The 16,904-nt window shown below is 43.4% G+C and overlaps 1 protein-coding gene and 1 long non-coding RNA gene across 3 annotated transcripts in view; one reads left to right on the top strand and one right to left on the bottom strand.

Moving 5' to 3' along the window:
* bbs9 (Bardet-Biedl syndrome 9) overlaps positions 1-16,904 on the top strand; it is a 165,038-nt gene that overhangs the window by 14,564 nt on the left and 133,570 nt on the right. For both annotated transcript variants that reach the window (XM_069711947.1, XM_069711946.1), the window contains exons 7-13: positions 3,357-3,441; positions 3,723-3,906; positions 8,076-8,205; positions 10,594-10,775; positions 10,956-11,032; positions 11,248-11,301; positions 11,440-11,542. In XM_069711947.1, coding sequence (XP_069568048.1) covers positions 3,357-3,441; positions 3,723-3,906; positions 8,076-8,205; positions 10,594-10,775; positions 10,956-11,032; positions 11,248-11,301; positions 11,440-11,542 — 815 coding nt within the window. The remainder of the gene's footprint in view (positions 1-3,356; positions 3,442-3,722; positions 3,907-8,075; positions 8,206-10,593; positions 10,776-10,955; positions 11,033-11,247; positions 11,302-11,439; positions 11,543-16,904) is intronic.
* Positions 1-16,904, bottom strand: part of LOC138628761 (uncharacterized) — a 76,986-nt gene that overhangs the window by 26,042 nt on the left and 34,040 nt on the right. The gene's annotated exons all lie outside the window — the stretch shown is intronic.

Genomic DNA, 16,904 nt, shown 5'->3' with positions numbered 1-16,904 from the left:
GGATGGAAGCGAACACACGCAGTCTCCCACATACACACACATGCACGGGCAGTTTTTAATTCATTCATGCTACCTCATATCCCATCATTAGTAAAACATCTAAGTGAAGGGTGTGATTGAAATATCAAAACAGCGCGAAAGAATACAGTTATTTTACGGTGTTATTTTAGTGCTATTAGTCTAGAATTTAATCCATTCACTCATGCAGTCTGCCTGTCTGCCTGTCGATCCAGTGAGTGTTGCTTTAAAGGGCTAAAGCCCCCTGACATGTTTAATATAATTTTTAGTCCATTTTCTTCCCCAGGAAATGGTCATGGCGTGATGAAAAGGTTTCTTTACTGGCAGTCATCCATAAAGCTCATTAGTCGGCTCGCCGTTTTCTCATAGAGGCTCAGCGGGCGCTGCTACTGTACGGATGAATTCAAAACTATAAATCTCGTGTTGTATTGCAAAAATCAAAGTTTTAAACACATCATTTGCTGTTTTATACACGGTGCTATGAGGAATTAGCGTCACTTTTCGGGCCACATATGGTAATCAGATTTATCCAGGTATGAACCAAAAATGTCGTTCAGCCAAGGGAATTGAGCCGTGATGTGAAGGTTTCCTGTTCTATACAAAAATAGAAAAATTTAAATAAAATAAAAATGAACAAAGAGAGGGAACTAATAGTATTTATAAAGAACTCATACTGACCTGCATGGGAAGTGACAGCGTTTGAAATGTTATTTATTTTGAACTTCAATTTTCTATGGCTTGGTCTCAAATTTGAACAGTAATGGGTCGTTCGGGACCAAGCAGCACGACATGCATACCAGAGATGTGTCCCAGTTTCATACTGTACGCTAATCCTATGCAGATGGCATGCACACATTAAATGCCAAAATTAAGGATGCTAACAAAAAAACAAAAAAAACAGGATATACATCCCATTCAGTGGCTCTTTTGCGGTCGCATTCTGAAATTCTCACGCTAACATACTAATGTTTACCATGTCCACCATCTTGATGTAATTTGCTAACAAGCATGCTAACATTTGCCAATTAGAATTAAACCCAAAGCCCAGTCGAGGCTATAGTGGGAATGTTATTTGTTATGCAGGCATTTGGTTGTAGACTAAACTCAGGCCCTTAGTACATTTGGCATTACGATCACAGGTGCACTTGCGATCATTTGTGATCTGATCTCACTTCCTCGCTCCGATATGCAAACGAACACGTACATCACATCAATGTAGTAAATATTAAATAAGCACACGAACATGTCTAAAAATGGAAGGAGGGCAGTTGAAGCAGCACGAATTTAACAAAAATGACTCACTGCAGCCTCATTTGAAAAATGCGCTATATATTACAAAAGTGCTGTAATTGACAACCTGAACCGTCAAGACCTGATGTTTTTTTTTGTTGTTTTTTTTTAAATTCAAGTGGGTTTAACATGGCGCTGTGGTGGCGAAGGGAACTGTATGTAGGGGCAGCGGCTCTTCCACAGTCAAGGGATGATGTGTGTCACAAATTAGACAAGAACTAAAAGGACAAAAAAACGAATCCCAGAGGAGCTTTTGGCGAAACAAGTCTCACACACAGCTGTTTAAATTCTGTAAACAGCTGATTTACACCCGCAAGTTTGCTGGTAAATATCTCACGCTTTATATGCAGTTCAGCTGCGCTCGGCAGAATCACACAGGATCTTTTTTTTTTGTCAAGAAAATGAATAAATAAAAGTAGGGCCAGCATAGATATTCAGGTGTAAGAACTGTTTAAGCTGAGGAAAAAAAAAAAAAATTAAACATTTAACAATTAAACAATTAACGTGACAGTAACAAGTGGAAGCACCAGGTCAGATAGGAACATAGGAACGTGGCATCGAGAGCTGCACTTATTTTCTATTGCTCATTTAGAGCACATCATGTGAGTATGTGGCCTTTCGATGTGGCACATTTGGGTTCACACTGCATGTGGTTTTATGCGTGTCGGATCGACGAATGTGGTCTGAGCGGATCAGGTGATGGTCCTCAGTGCGTCCTGGGTGCGTTCACACCTGTACTTTCAGCTGACCACTTGTTATTCAGGACACATGTTATTGCCAGATGTTCACAACCTCTTAAATCACCAAAGTCCTCAGGGCTCATCGTCTCTGAAATCCCAAATGTGTGAAACAGTCTAAATCAAAGTACTTGTGACCAGCTGATGTTTCCTGCTCTAAAGTTGCATGCGTGGCTAAAACGTCAGTACACGTTGTAAAAATGCTTCGTATTTAAATGTCCTGTTGATGTATATTATTGTGCCACAATGGAATGCACAAAGGAAAATAGAGGAGCCGGTCGCAGCGCTAAAATCGCTGGCGGTGCCCATAAAGTGGCAGCCATATTGGATTATGGTTCCAACACAATTTAAGGTGGACTTCAGGCCCGTCTGCTTTGATTAACAACAGTTTTGTGGTCCAAACATGCAACACGGGGTGAGAAAACGGAGTGAATAAATCAGCAGTTCATTTAGTGTTTGGTCTGCGGTTCGGAGTCGGGCCGAGTCGGGTCCGGGAGCTCTGTGTTCATCCGTCCAGGTGTCAGAAGAAGGAGGGATAGATTCCCGCCAAGCTTCTTCGACTGCCAACTTTTTACTGGAAAATGCCTGATGCTGCAAATGCCAAAATCAACTGACCACAGATCAGTCCGAGCACTTTATCCTCAGCCAGTTGCCAACAGCTCACTGATTAAAACTGATAGACCGCAGTTCCGGGGAGAGGCGGGTCAGCGGCGTGTTGACTGACCTGACAGAAGCTGCAAAAGTGGAAGAGGAATACGATGCTAGCGGGGTTTTCTTCATTTTGAACATGTTCTACAGCGTTTGACTTCATTTTGGCGTGTACTAGGATTTCCGCTCTGGCCTGAAGGACTGAAATTCCCTGTGAAAAATGACTGGTTTTGTTCCAGTTTTTCTAGTCTCTTAATTAGAGTTTTTAGACTGAATGGGGAATATCTAATGGGAATACTTGACGAGAGAGACTGCCTGCACAATGCAACGTGTCCTTAAGCAAGACGTTTTATTGCCAGTAGTCTAAATATGAGTAACTAATTGTGTGTTTTGTTCATGTTAAATGTCGCTGAAAAGAAAAAGGTAAAGAAAACTGAATATAGGAAGGAACTAAAAATGAAAAAGCAAGATGGTAATGGTTCTCCAGACTTGTACATTTGAGTTTTTTGACTGAATATTTTAGTCATAGATTTGGAATTAGTTGATTTGTATATGCTGTATTTACAAAACACAACTCGGCAACCAACATTATAAAACAGACAACAAACAACCCTCAACAAACAAAGTTGAACGTGATACTTAGTGTGTCTGTGCGACTCTCAGGTACGAGACTCTGTCCGTGGCTACGGAGGCGGAGAGTCGACAGGATCCCGACCTGCCCCTCAAGACTGGAGGCAAGAGGCTGACGGTGAGTCTCCGACACAAATATGTACAATATATGTAATATCTGAAGATCTATGAACGCCGACACACACATTTGTAAAGCTTAAATGGGATTTCTTCCTCTTTTAAAAAAGGGAATATCAAATACAGAATGATTTCAGGGACTTTGCCCCGTTCTGATTAAGCCCGTTCGGATCGCGCTCGACGTTGCTTATCGTTTATGTCATGCTTGTTTTTTTTTTGTTTTTTTAATAAAGAAACGACGGTAGTGTGACCGCAACTCTCTGTGTTCGTGTTCTCTTCCAGCCCGACTGGACGTTTGTCCTCGGAGAACATGCCCTGGACCTCACCGTCGGCTCCTTCTCCCACTCCTCCTCCTCCATCTTCATCCTGGGCGAGAGGAACCTCTACTGTCTCCGGGACAACGGACAGATCCGCTTCATGAAGAAGCTGGAGTTCAACCCCAGCTGCTTCTTGCCCTACGCCTCAGGTAAACCGGGACGCTGGACTTTTAGCACGAGGCTCAATTGGCGCAGCGACTGAAGGGGTATTTCACCTTTTACGAGACCTGAAGTTAGTCCGGTCCTGTAAGATTGTTTTCAGCTCTACTGCCGAACACCTGATCCACTTAAGGACTTAACACTTATACCGTGGATACCGTTTGGAACGGGCCCTTAATCGGATCAGGTGTGTGAGAGCAAGGGTTGAATTTGGATTAAAAGTGAGAAGTAATGGGAAACATTGGTTGTTGAGTTTTAAAGTGGAAATGAAATGCCAATCCTGTTTCTTAAAAAATATATATATATCATGCAGCAGAAACAAAGTGAATGCGTTATAGTTCAACTTAGAATATATCCTCAAACGTGGTGTTTCGGTTCGGAGAATGTTTTCTTCCTGTACACACATACTTCAAATGGTTACATCACATCACAGAGTTCAAAGGTCACGGGGCATGTTAGATCGCTCTCAAATAGAAAGCTTACACTTCTCACCCCTTCACATTTGACCACTAATCCGGAGTCACCGGGAATAGAAAGGAAAATAAAAATGGGCAATAAAACATGTTATTGCTCTTAGTATGTTTGAATGGCTGGACTGGACATTCAAATCCTTTGAGGCGCAGCTAGCTTTCATATTTGGCCACTGCAGCACTGGCAAAGTTCAGATGTGTTCAGCCTGGAGCGAAGAACAGGGCAGAATCACAAAACCTCGTACGCATCGCTGCACCTGCCAAAACCAAGACGTCTGAAAATACGTGAATGAAATCCATAAAAACAAAGCGTTTTGTGCTCGTGGCTCGCTGCCACCTGACCGGCTGTGCAGGAAGCTGCTTTTGGCAGAATAGGATGGAATAAACGGAGCGGCTCTGCTACACGCATCGAAGCAAAACTGAGCAGACTGCTGAACACTCTGTCGGACGTAAACGTGCAGCGCAAGCTGAACGGATGTGTGATACGGGCGATATATCATCGCCGTCCAGTTGAATACTATGTACGTCTGTGACTGGTTATTTATTGGTATTCGGAGAGACTGCTGCAGAGAATCGATGCTCCTTTATGGGTTTGGCTAAACTGAACTAATAAAAACAAACAATTATTTTAAAAAAAAGGACGTTTTTTAAAACATTAAAGCGTTGACATAATGCCACTTTTTAAGTTGATCTGGCAAATGTGTTAGCAAACAGTTGGATTTGGAGTTTATTGTGTAAATCCAATATTTAATCTGCTTTCAACTCTTATTTTTGGTCTCCACCAACCGCACAGTGAAGTATCGGCTCTTTAGCTGCAAAATCCTCCACTACGTACACCATCTCGTCTCTGTGTCTGTTTATTGCCTCGCTGGTACAGCGATATATATATATATATATATATATATTTTTTTTTTATACATTTTTTTATTTATACTGCATACTAACGCACAGATGTGATTTTATTAGTTTTGGTTCTAAACCGAGTGGAACAGTCTTTAATCTGCACGGTCGTGCATCCGTTTAAAGAGAGTTACTCTGGTTGCTCCGGTTTATGTTTCAGAAACCCATTTTATTCATTTGTATAAAATCTTCTTAGATTAAGTAAGTCTTTTTAATTGGTCAAGGGTGTTTACAACGGCAATGTAGGATCAGATCATTTTCTTTGCTTCTGTTTTCTCAATTTATCTTTACAGCAAGAGACAAAAGCTCTAATGTGATATTTCATGCGTCCTTTACAGCAACAAAAGTGTTTCTGTCTGGTACAACAATATACTGTAAAAACATGTTTTTTTTGTTGAGTGCAATACACTTGATTTAACAAAAAAAAAAGAAGAAAAACACAGACAGATGGAAAGAAAAAGTCAAAAGGGGATGTAAATGAAAAAAAAAAAAAAAATAGGATGGAGGAAAGATCCAGGAGGGTGGATTTATGGCAGGATTGCGAGGATGGCCAAGAGCTTTCTGCCGGTATCTGTTTTCAATTTTGGAATTAAAATATCTCGGCTTTCAAAGTGCCCTGCGCTATCTGTTCCAGACGTTATTTAGATTATTCAAATTGCTCTTGGAAATCGTCTATGAATTCAATACTGCGAACTGCCAGCGCAACAAAAGCAGCTTTTATTGCGACATGATTCCTGTCAACAATCAAAACCGCATAAAAATTCCCAGATGGCTGGAGGATGACAGCTCCCAGGAGCCTGCTGCTGCTGCTGCTGCTGCTGCCGCCGCTGCAGCAATAATCTTAACTCTCGACACCAAACAAACAGTCCAGTCTCGAGTCCTTTTGTTTAGTCACGAGGCTGATGTTTAGTGACACCGTCGGAGCTGCCACCCGTTGTTCCGTCGGGGCTCCTGTATTTGTTTGCCGGGCCGTCTACAGCAGTGGGTTTTCTACAGAGCCTTCCTAGCTGAGACTGTGCAGGGTAGACAACAGCGATATGTCCAGCATTTCCTAATGCTTTCCTTCTGGCTCTCGGCCTCACAGCTGCGTCTGCTGGAGCGATGCCCTCAGCCTCTCGGCCTACCTCCCTCTACGTGTCCACTCCTTTCTTTTGTCATAAACTGTCTTGACTGCTCAGGAACACCCCCGACCGCAGCTCAGCTCCTGCCTGCAAACCATACAAGGATGCAAAAACGATAGGAACGTGACTAAGAAACGATAAGGCTTTATTAATCCTGCGGTGGGGAAATGTAGTTGTCACGAAAGATAGATAAAAAAAAAAAAAAAAAAATTACAAATACACATGCAATAAGAAAAGAATAGCATAATAAAAACAACTTTTGGAAACGTAAAAAAAAACTAACTACAAAACAATGTTATAAATACACACACAAGCAATATATATAAAATATATATGCGAGTAGTAATAATATTCTATCAAATATGATATAATATACATTCAAGTACCTGACATCCAACTCAAAAAGAAGTGATGGTGAAAAGACACGGGTCAGATTCCTGCAGATTAAGTCAGGGTCAGTGGATGGTTTGATTAATAGGAATTTCGTGGCATATAGTTAGAAAGACGCACAATAAAGATGGAGGAAAGAGTGCGGAAAAAGACGATGCAAAAGAGCAGAGAAAGAAAAGAAGGGGACGTCGAGAAAAGAACGGAGAAGAATAAATAAAAAGGAAGAAAAGGAGGCGAAGTCTAGGAGAGATGCTCAGCTTGAAAACAAAGGCAGTACATAGATTGGACTCTTTTTTTTTTTTTTTTTATATAAATAGGTGGTAATTATAAGGCTGATGCCGAGATATAAGGTGTGTGTTTTTTGTGTGTTTTTTTTTTGTTGCTTTGATGTGGCCCACAACGCACACTCTGTCATTTTGACCCCTTGCACCGTACCACCCTGCTGACCGCCGTCGCTGCATTACAATTCCTGCCCTCGACTGCGTGAGCGAGGCGTGTTTGTTTTGTGTGTGGCCGTCACCTCAGATCTCTCTAGGTGGTAACCGCACCATCGGTGGGACTGACTGGACAATTGTGTGTGTGTGTGTGTGTGTGTGTGTGTGTGAGGAACATAAGCAGTAAAACATAATTTAGATTGAACGTTTCTTGCCATGAGTCACAAGAGAAAGTGTGTGTGTGTAACTTCAGTTGTATACACACCTAGAAAAAGCTGACCTTGAAAGATCTCGATGACAAAATTTCGACATGTAAACCAGATGTAAAATGTAGAGAAATGATTTTTTTTTTTTTCATCCCAGGAGAGAACTAGTCGTACTCCATTTTGAAAAGGGCAGCGCCACCCATCACGGGTATTTTATTATTTCTGTCCCCCGTGGTCGTAGGATTTGTGAAAGTGTGCTACTGTTTTTCCAAAACTAAAAATCAGGGACAAATCCCTTAAATCTGTGCCGCTATGGAACTCGGGCCTGGTTTTGTAGCCGCGGGGACACAAACATGAATCATCACAGCAAAGTTGTTGGAAAAATGTCAAAAAGACAATGTGGAGTCTGAACTTGGCGTGCTATTATCCCAATCAGGTCCAGGGTCCGTCTAATCTCTCTATAAGCCAGGCTTTCATCCTAATGGCAGAATGCACTTTTGTTGTTGTTGTTGTTGTTGTTGTTGTTGTTGTTGCTTTGCATGAGAACATCGAATATCATGTGTAAAATGTAACATCAGCTCTGTTCTTCTTTCTGACCTCCTCCTTTTTTTTTTTTTTTTTCTGGTTTTCATCCGTAGTGACAGATGGCACCACAAACCTGTTGCTAGGTAACCACACCAACATGCTGCTGGTTTACCAGGATGTGACTCTGAAGTGGGCAGCCCAGCTCCCCTTTGTGCCTGTGGCTGTTCGTCTTGCCAACTTCCCGTGAGTACAAACCTCCCGGCAAAACGAGACATCTGATGTTACCGTTTCCTCGCTGTGAAGACAGGAAGGCGCTTACGAGGGAACCGATGTGAAGTTTTTAAACGTGGGAAAAAGAAGAAAAAAAAAGCCAGTTTATTAAAGACTCTCAATGCCACTTTAAGGAATACACATGTAGACCCACACGTGTACATACAGCAGGTATGTTGACGTGTTTAATCAGCTTGTGAAATCCGGACCGTGACATTTGAAAGGAAATTACCCGTCCCAATGTCTTCCAGCTGGCCAATCAGAGCCTAGCGGGGAGGGGCCAGCTGTAGCCAATCCTTTGTCTTTTTTTCCAAACAACCCCAATCAAGCTGCAATTTGATACAATTACAACGCAAAACACAAACACGGTTGAAAAATGATGTGGTTTCTGGTTGTGTGTGTGTATGTATGTGTGTGTGTGTGCGTGCGCGCGCGTGTGTGTGTGTGTTGTAGATGCAGCAGATAGTGTGTGTCTGGGTAGCTGTTTGGTTTAGTTGTGGGCTGTGTTGTTTTAAAGCATTCGATAGCCATCGGGTTGTTCGCCGTGTCGGTGGGACGCTGCACAGAGTGTGGGAGAGTAACACACACTCCGTTCCACACAAGACAAATACACACGGCCGCAGCCGCAGCAGCAGCAGCAGCAGCAGCAGCAGCAGCAGCGGCTTCGCCACGGGCAGCTGTAATTTACAGGAGTTCTTGCTTTGTGTTTTTGGAGAGCAGTATTGGATTTTACTACTTAATTCTTCCAAGCCCAGATTAAGTGATCGGGGCTCTCTTTGGCCTTCCAAACTGTCCTCGCCAACTAAATCTTCACGATTCCCAAATATGGACCAAACCTGAAACAGACCTGTGGAAAAACTTGACAGTCATACGTGAATGTTAAATTATCGGAAATTACCCATTTAGAGTGTTAGCCTCGGTTCAGACTGCAGGCAAATTGAATTTATTACTCAAAATAACATCTTTTAGGACGGACTGTGCCCGCGCTGTTACGCGAGCGAGCACATGGGATACGGGGCGTCCAGGCATCACCGCCCTATCTGCAGGGGTTGCCGTGGCAACGACACACGCGTGGCTACATGACGGTGACGCGGCTTTTTCGACGCAAAAGCAAAAGTCCCGGGCAGAATATATCTATTTTGGATAGTGCAGCTGGCGGTAGCGTGGATCCTGCTCCCTCTGTCTCTCTGAAAATGACATCGTCATCGTGCGTCGCGCTGCGAGCGATGTAAGAAATCCAATCTGAGCCGTCGGCGCGTCCCGACTGACCGGAGAGCGATCGCATTTCAAAACGACTCCAAATAGATCAGATTTGCAAAAAACGCATTGCACGTGTTGTTTATTTTTTTGGCTGTTTGGACTTATAGTGGTGTGCATGTTATGTTTACATCCCTACTGACAGCTGCTGTGTATTTCCTTCTGTCCATTTGTCTGTTTACATGTTTGATCAACAGTCCTTGTCTCGTGAGTGGTGGGAAATCGTTTTCAGTGAGGGAGGGGGATGTGTGTCTGTTTGTGTGTGTAGCAATTGGTCACATCTCTATAAATATGATAGTGTGTGTGTGTGTGTGTGTGTGTGTGTGTGTGTGTGTGTGTGTGTGTGTGTGTGTGTGTGTGTGTGTGTGTGTGTGTGTGTGTGTGTTTGTTTCCGCTGCAGTTAAAATGAATGTTTTATGCCCCCGCAGACGCCCTCCTGTGCAGGTGTGGAGCTGGCTGCTGCTCTTGACCTGAACACCCCCTAGTGTGTGTGTGTGTGTGTGTGTGTGTGTGTGTGTGTGTGTGTGTGTGTGTGTGTGTGTGTGTGTGTGTGTGTGTGTGTGTGTGTGTGTGTGTGTGTGTGTGCGCCTGCCTCACCGAAACTGAAACAGAACTCACACACACACGCTACACATCTGTAACCAGTTACCTTACACACAGAGTCACACACACAAACATGTTATTGCATCACTCAGCATTTCCTCATGCTTCCCCTCTCATCATCTTGTTCCATATCGGAAACTAGTCCTGAACTACAGAGGAAAGTTTAGGTTCCAAACAGAGGAAAAAACCTCAGCAAAAGAACCAAATCATTGACTTAATTCCTCTCCACTTGTTTCCACTTGTTTCCTCTCCTCTCGTTTCCTCTTGTTTCCTCTCGTTTCCTCTCCTCTCTTCTCGTTTCCTCTCCTCTCCTCTCCTCTCCTCTCCTCTCCTCTCCTCTCCTCTCCTCTCCTCTCCTCTCCTCTCTTCTCGTTTCCTCTCCTCTCCTCTCCTCTCCTCTCCTCTCCTCTCCTCTCCTCTCCTCTCCTCTCCTCTCCTCTCCTCTCCTCTCCTCTCCTCTCCTCTCCTCTCCTCTCCTCTCCTCTCCTCTCCTCCCCTCAGGGAGCTGAAGGGAGTTGTCATCAGTCTGAGTACAGATGGTCATCTCCTGTGCTCCTACATGGGTACGGACCCCTCCTTCTTCTCGACTCCTAAGGTGGACGCCCGGGAGGCCGACTACGAGCAGGTGGACGCTGAGATGAAGAAACTGCAGAGGTTCATCAGAGAGGCCACCAAGACTCAAGGTAGGAGACTGCTGCTTTCTGATGAATAGATTAGTTCTTCATTGAATACACTCGCAAATGACAAATGTTCTCAACAAGAGTTTCTAGAGCCTAAACTGATGTCTTCGAAGTTTATTTTGACAGTCAAACAGCAAGAAAAGAGTCTTAAAGTCTCTGAGACAAAAACGGTTTTCATTCCAGACATCCTGCCCAAAACTGACATTGAGGAGGACCTGTCTGTTTCAACTCATGTGTCCTCCAGCATGGACAGCCCATCGGTAAACAAACATAGAGCTCACATTTACACATTTATCAACACACACACACACACACACACACACACACACACACACACACACACACACACACACACACACACACACACACACACACACACACACACACACACACACACACACACACACACACACACACACACACACACACACACACACACACAGAGACTCATCTTTCTCCTGTTCTGTGTCCACAGCAAGCGCTGATCCAAGATATCGATGGTGTGCCTGTCCCTTCAGTGACCGTACAGGTGAGCCACCAACTCGCCTCATCCTTATTTTTATTTTTTTAATTTGTTTTCCTCCTCTCTCTCTCTCTCCTTTTTTTTTTTTTTTTTTTTCCCCTCTGCTCCATTTGTCTCACTTCATCATCATTCTTCTCTCTCCAGGTGAAGGTGAAGGCCAAATGCGTCGTACAGTCCTCGAAGCTGACCATCGCTGTCCAGCCTCCTCTGGCCATCACTCATGACCAGTTTGTTCTGGAGACCATGGGTAAGTCAATACAACCGCTCCTCCTCGTTATCGTTAGCTCTGATCACGGTGACTGTTTTGGCTCTTGGACAAACACACAGTAGACGTCTAAATAATGGGGGAGTCCACCTGAATTAACACGGCGACATCTTTGCTCAAGATGATATCTGGTGTGTTTGCTTTGGCTTTCATTTATCTGCGTCTGGACTTTGTACCTCTTCTCTACGGCATGGGGGCGCCTCGAATGAACAAAACCCTCTTTCATCGCATCGTGTGGAGTCTAATATTACAGCATATTACAATTTTGGGTAAAAAAAGAAAAAAAAGAAAACACCTTTTGGGGGAAATAACCCTTTAAACTGTGACGCTCAAAATGGAAATTAAGGGGAAAATAAAGGTCGAACAGGGCCGAGGACTTAAGCAAGACTTCATTGCAGAAGGAAAACACGTTTGAAGAAAGATTTTGACACACAAATTTTTTTTTAAATTGTTGTTCAGTGAGTGAAACTTATGAAAAAAAATTAATAAAAAAAAAACACCCAACAATACAAAAGAAAGACTTTCAGGTGCAATATAACGACTTGCACTGCACCGCTGTCTGCAGCTGGTTTTTCATCGTCTGATGTCATCAATCACTTTTTTGTCTTTTTTTTTTTCTCGGCCTCATTCGGTCTCCTAAATCACACGTACACGCACCCCAGTATCTCCTCACCTCCCTTCACCTCCTCCGCAGACTGTGCAGACACATTCATCGGCACCAGCTGACTTTCTGCATTTATGTTTTTTCGACTCCCGTCGGTCTTATCACGCTCGTCTGTTGTCTCGCTGACGGACACCTTTTTTTTTTTTCCCCCCACACGGCGGCGGCGCAGATACCTTCTGTCGGCTCATTAAACGAACCTCGCCCGTCCCGTAACGCGGTGTCAGGCGTCCCCGCTTCGAGCTGTTATACAAGTCTGCATGCACTCTGGTTTTTCTTTTTTTTTTTTTTTCACCTTTTGTGCGCATGTAAGCGTAAATTTACAGCGTGTGTAATGTAAACCAGTCGGAGGAGGCTTTTTTTTTTTTTTTTTTTCATCGGAGCCTTTCGTACGGGTGCTGTGAGAACATACATTTAAAAAAAAAAAAAAAAAAAAAAGTGTTGGCCCTGTCGGGAGTTAAACCTCCTAACCCCGGTGGTGTCGGTGCCTTGCTCTGCCTGTTGGACTGCATGTGGAGCGGGACTCCTAATCCTGGCGCCGTTAGATCACGCCTACAGTTTGTTTCCTGCGGTCCGAACCGGAGTGGAACGGTTTGTTATGGTTGCAGTCTCGTATTCGGTTCTGTTTTCCTTTGCAATTCCCAATTAGAAGCTAAACTTTTAAGAGACAAGCCGAGTGACTCACGAGTTGCTTAATTATTAGACGGTGTTTCTGTGACCTGTGATTCAACCAGGTTGGAGATTTCTGTGAGGAAAAACAAAAAAGATGTTGTTGTTTTTTTGTGTTTTTTTTTCTTGTCTCTCTTTTCTGTTGGTTTTCAGTTGAGAACATATTTCGAAGTGTCTTTCCAAGCAGCCAGATGTTGATATTTGTCTTCACGTCTCCCAGAATCCCTTGCATTCGGTCACCTTTTTGGTGGGGTGCTTCTCTTGACTGTCCTCCAGATTTATAAAGTCTTTTTACCTCCTTTTAAAAGAAGAAAACAGACCGTGGGCGTTTTCAAACTCTTAAGAGTTCGGTTTAAATTACTAATGTGTGAAAGCTGTTGTCAAACTCAAAATTGGCCACAAAATGGTGTCCACAATTTTGCAGTTAGCAAGCTGCAGCTGGACGGAGAATAAAGTAGAAGCGGATGTAATTATAGCATCCATCAGTGAAGGCCATCAGACATTTCCTGGTGGAAATTAGAGGTCATCAGAAAAAAGTACATCGACCGAAGGCTTCATTGTCAAATAATCTTCTCGCACAAGAAATGCATCTCATTTTTTAGGCGTGACTGGTTTTTAATTGCATTTTGTGTGCTTGCGGAACCAAATTAACAACATTAAACTATTAAACAGCATCTTCCTTGTTAAAAAAAAAAAAAAATCAAAAATGCCATTGATGTGACAGACGGCACACAGCATTGGCACCGACGCTTGACGTAACATCCATCTGTCTCAGAAAGGACTCGCGTGTATGAAAACAAACCTACATTAATAACTCCTTCAAATGAATCACCAAATTTAACAACACCCCTGAAAGGAAGAAAACGCAGCCAATCTAAGCTGCTCCGAACACGGGAGTTTTATCTCAACCCGGGAAGGGAAGTTATTGCTTCACTTTGTCGTTCTTTTCTTATAATTTACCGAACAGTCAACACGAGGGGCGTAAATCCCCCCAGAGATTAGTCAGCATAAGGTCATATGTTAAATGAAATCGAACAGGTTAAACTAACAATGTGGACTAGTGTTGGCAGTCTCTTTGAAGCCGTGTACTCAGTCACAGGAGCTGGACCGCTACCAGAAAATTGTCCTTTTTTAACTCCCAAAACTGCTCCCGACATTTGCTGAAACCATCATCCGCCACGGGAGGAGCGGTCGCTATTTTTTTTTTCTGAGAGGCACTCAGAATGGATTGTGAATTTATGATTTCAAGATGTGAGCGCCGTTCTCAGGCGGTTTGAAAAGGCCATCCGTTTTTTTCCCCTCGCGGGCCCCCCGAATCCCACTGACCGCCGCGTTTTCCCATGATTCACGGTGCGTCGATGCAGAAATGTAAAAACGCGTCGCACCGCACCGCCTTCTCATCTGCGCGCGTGCCGTGCACGACATCTGCGACCTTTTGCACAAAGCGGTGCGTTTTCTTGTCCATTCCCATATCAGCTTTCATTTATAATGATCCCCCTTTTTTTTTTTTTTTTTTTTCAATACATCCTATATTTCATACTTTGGCACATTTTACACATTTTGTTTTTGTATTATTCCTTCGCTTTACTGCATGTTACGTCGCCCCCTTTCCCAAACCTTAACACCTTTAGTCTGGACTCCTTTTTTTAAAACATATTTTCATTCATATATTTTACCAGTCACATTCTAATGTTGCATTAGTTATTTTTTTTCCCATTTCAATTTTTTGCTGCATCAGCAGTTATGCCTGCAGGAATAATGATTTACTGCCCCTAAACACAGATTTTGTGCGTTTGCATGCGCTTACTTTTAAGTTACCGCAAAATAACCAACATGTATATGAGGAACCAGGTGATTAATATGCATGCCATTTACTGTATAATACTGTATTCCTGCTCTGATTCTGGTCTGGCACCTTCAACCTCATCTCTTCTCTCGTTTTCACATTCTCTACTTGCTCATGCGGCGCTAAATAATCACGGCCGATCACTCAATCGCAGTTTACTTTCACAAAATTCGATGTTGTCAGACACTTGGAAAGGTTGATTATCATCATATTGTTTATAGGCGGTTAACATATTGCTGCAGTATCGTACAGTGCAAGTGCATGAAAAGCCTTTTTCTAGTTTATAATTTCCCATGTCGTGAATAAACATGAACTGTAAGCTGAAGAAAAAATACTTGGGAAATACTTTACATAAGCAGCGATGTCTGAACAGACAATGAAAAGTGCGCCAACAAAAACTCAAACTAAATCAAAAGTAAATTCATTGAAGAAGTTGCCAACAACAAAAAGAAAAAAAGAGCTTCTGGATTTGTCCGTTTGGTTCTTCTGAGTTTTTCTTTTCTTCTTGGCAGCAGCTCTCAACATTTCACTGTTTATATGAAAGATCAGAGGCTGTGACTCACTGCACTGTCACGTTTACACCACTAAAGAGATGCTTTGTTTACACGAGTTTAGGTGGCGGTCAAACGAGTCGGATTCAGAAGCCTCCGTCGAGCACACGCACACACGCACACACACACACACACACACACACACACACACACACACACACACACACACACACACACACACACACACACACACAGACAGTCGCAGACGTACCCGCTCGAATCATTTAAATACTTACACATGCATATCCGATGGAAGACGTGCACGTGTCGCCGCAATGCAACATTTGAACATAGACAAACAAGCAGAGTAGTGTGTGTGTGTGTGTGTGTGTGTGTGTGTGTGTGTGTGTGTGTGTGTGTGTGTGTGTGTGTGTGTGTGTGTGTGTGTGTGTGTGTGTGTGTGTGTTAGCGTTCGTTTATGTCACGCTCTTTTGTCTTCCTGCTCACAGAAATCTGGCGCTGGCTTTCAGTAGTCATTCAACAGCTCTTTGCTGCGAAACATGAGAGCTTCCACACACACACACACACACACACACACACACACACACACACACACACACACACACACACACACACACACACACACACACACACACACACACACACACACACACGCACACGCGTGTACACATTCACGTACATGTATCATTGAGTTTCCATCACTACAGAGTACATTACACATTGACTTCCGTTCTCTTCCTGCAGACTTTACACCAACCCTAACCATCACCGCCGCCTGCCTAACCCTAGCACCAACCCTGACTTTAAACCTAAACCCGACATTAACGTTCCTTCAACCCGAGTTGTCACCCTTAAATGTAACAATTTACATAACAGGGGAATTGCTTTTTGTCTCCGAAAGACACACGAGTCCCCACAATGTGTCTCTGTAAATAGACTCGTCCCCACAGTATAAATAACACGAGCGTACAACACACGCCACACACGCGCTGTTGCCGTGTTTCCAAGTGACGTGCTGCCATTAGTACATTGTTTTACCCAGAAATCAACGTGTTTTCGTGCCCTCTTTTTTTTTTTTTATCACCGTCAATAAACGCACTGATTCTTCTGTCCTGCAGCAGAAGTGGAAAAAGAAACCACAAACGGCGGCAGATTTTTCAGACGCCTTCATTTGAAAATCCTTCACGTCGGTGGCTCCGCCCCCTTCCTCTACGGAAGCCAAGATGGCGACCGTTTCGTGTTTCGCAACCGTTTTGAGTGCGTCGTCCTGGTACTTCTGTACTCGACAGTGCGAACGCACTTTACGCACTCAGACTGGCGAGCGTTAGTGCACAAAGTCTTCTCTCCTGGCGATGCTCGGCGCTGCCGGAGCCGGACTCTTCCTGGTCAGATTTTGAGTGTTTCTCATCCGATGCAGCAAAATAGGGAAATATAATATAGAATACCAAAAAAAAATTAAAAAAATATGGAATGAAAAAAAAAAAAAAAAAAAATCAATGGAGGCTTTGTGAGCTCGTAGTAAACTCTGGCTGCGTGACAGCGATTCAGCTTCCTCTGTGATTTTTTTTTTTTTTTGTAGTCCAGAAAATTGGACCCCGTTTTTATGGATTGCCGGGGAAGCGGCTGCCGAGCTGCAGATGGAACTCTGCCCTGGTT

Source organism: Brachyistius frenatus, unplaced genomic scaffold, assembly GCF_029030835.1.
Source record: "Brachyistius frenatus isolate BFR_SWC_R1_liver_20210118 unplaced genomic scaffold, ASM2903083v1 Contig_104, whole genome shotgun sequence".
Classification (NCBI taxonomy): Eukaryota; Metazoa; Chordata; class Actinopteri; family Embiotocidae; genus Brachyistius; species Brachyistius frenatus.
The sequence above is the reverse complement of the archived record's forward strand: the minus strand, read 5'-3'. Positions and strand labels throughout refer to the sequence as shown.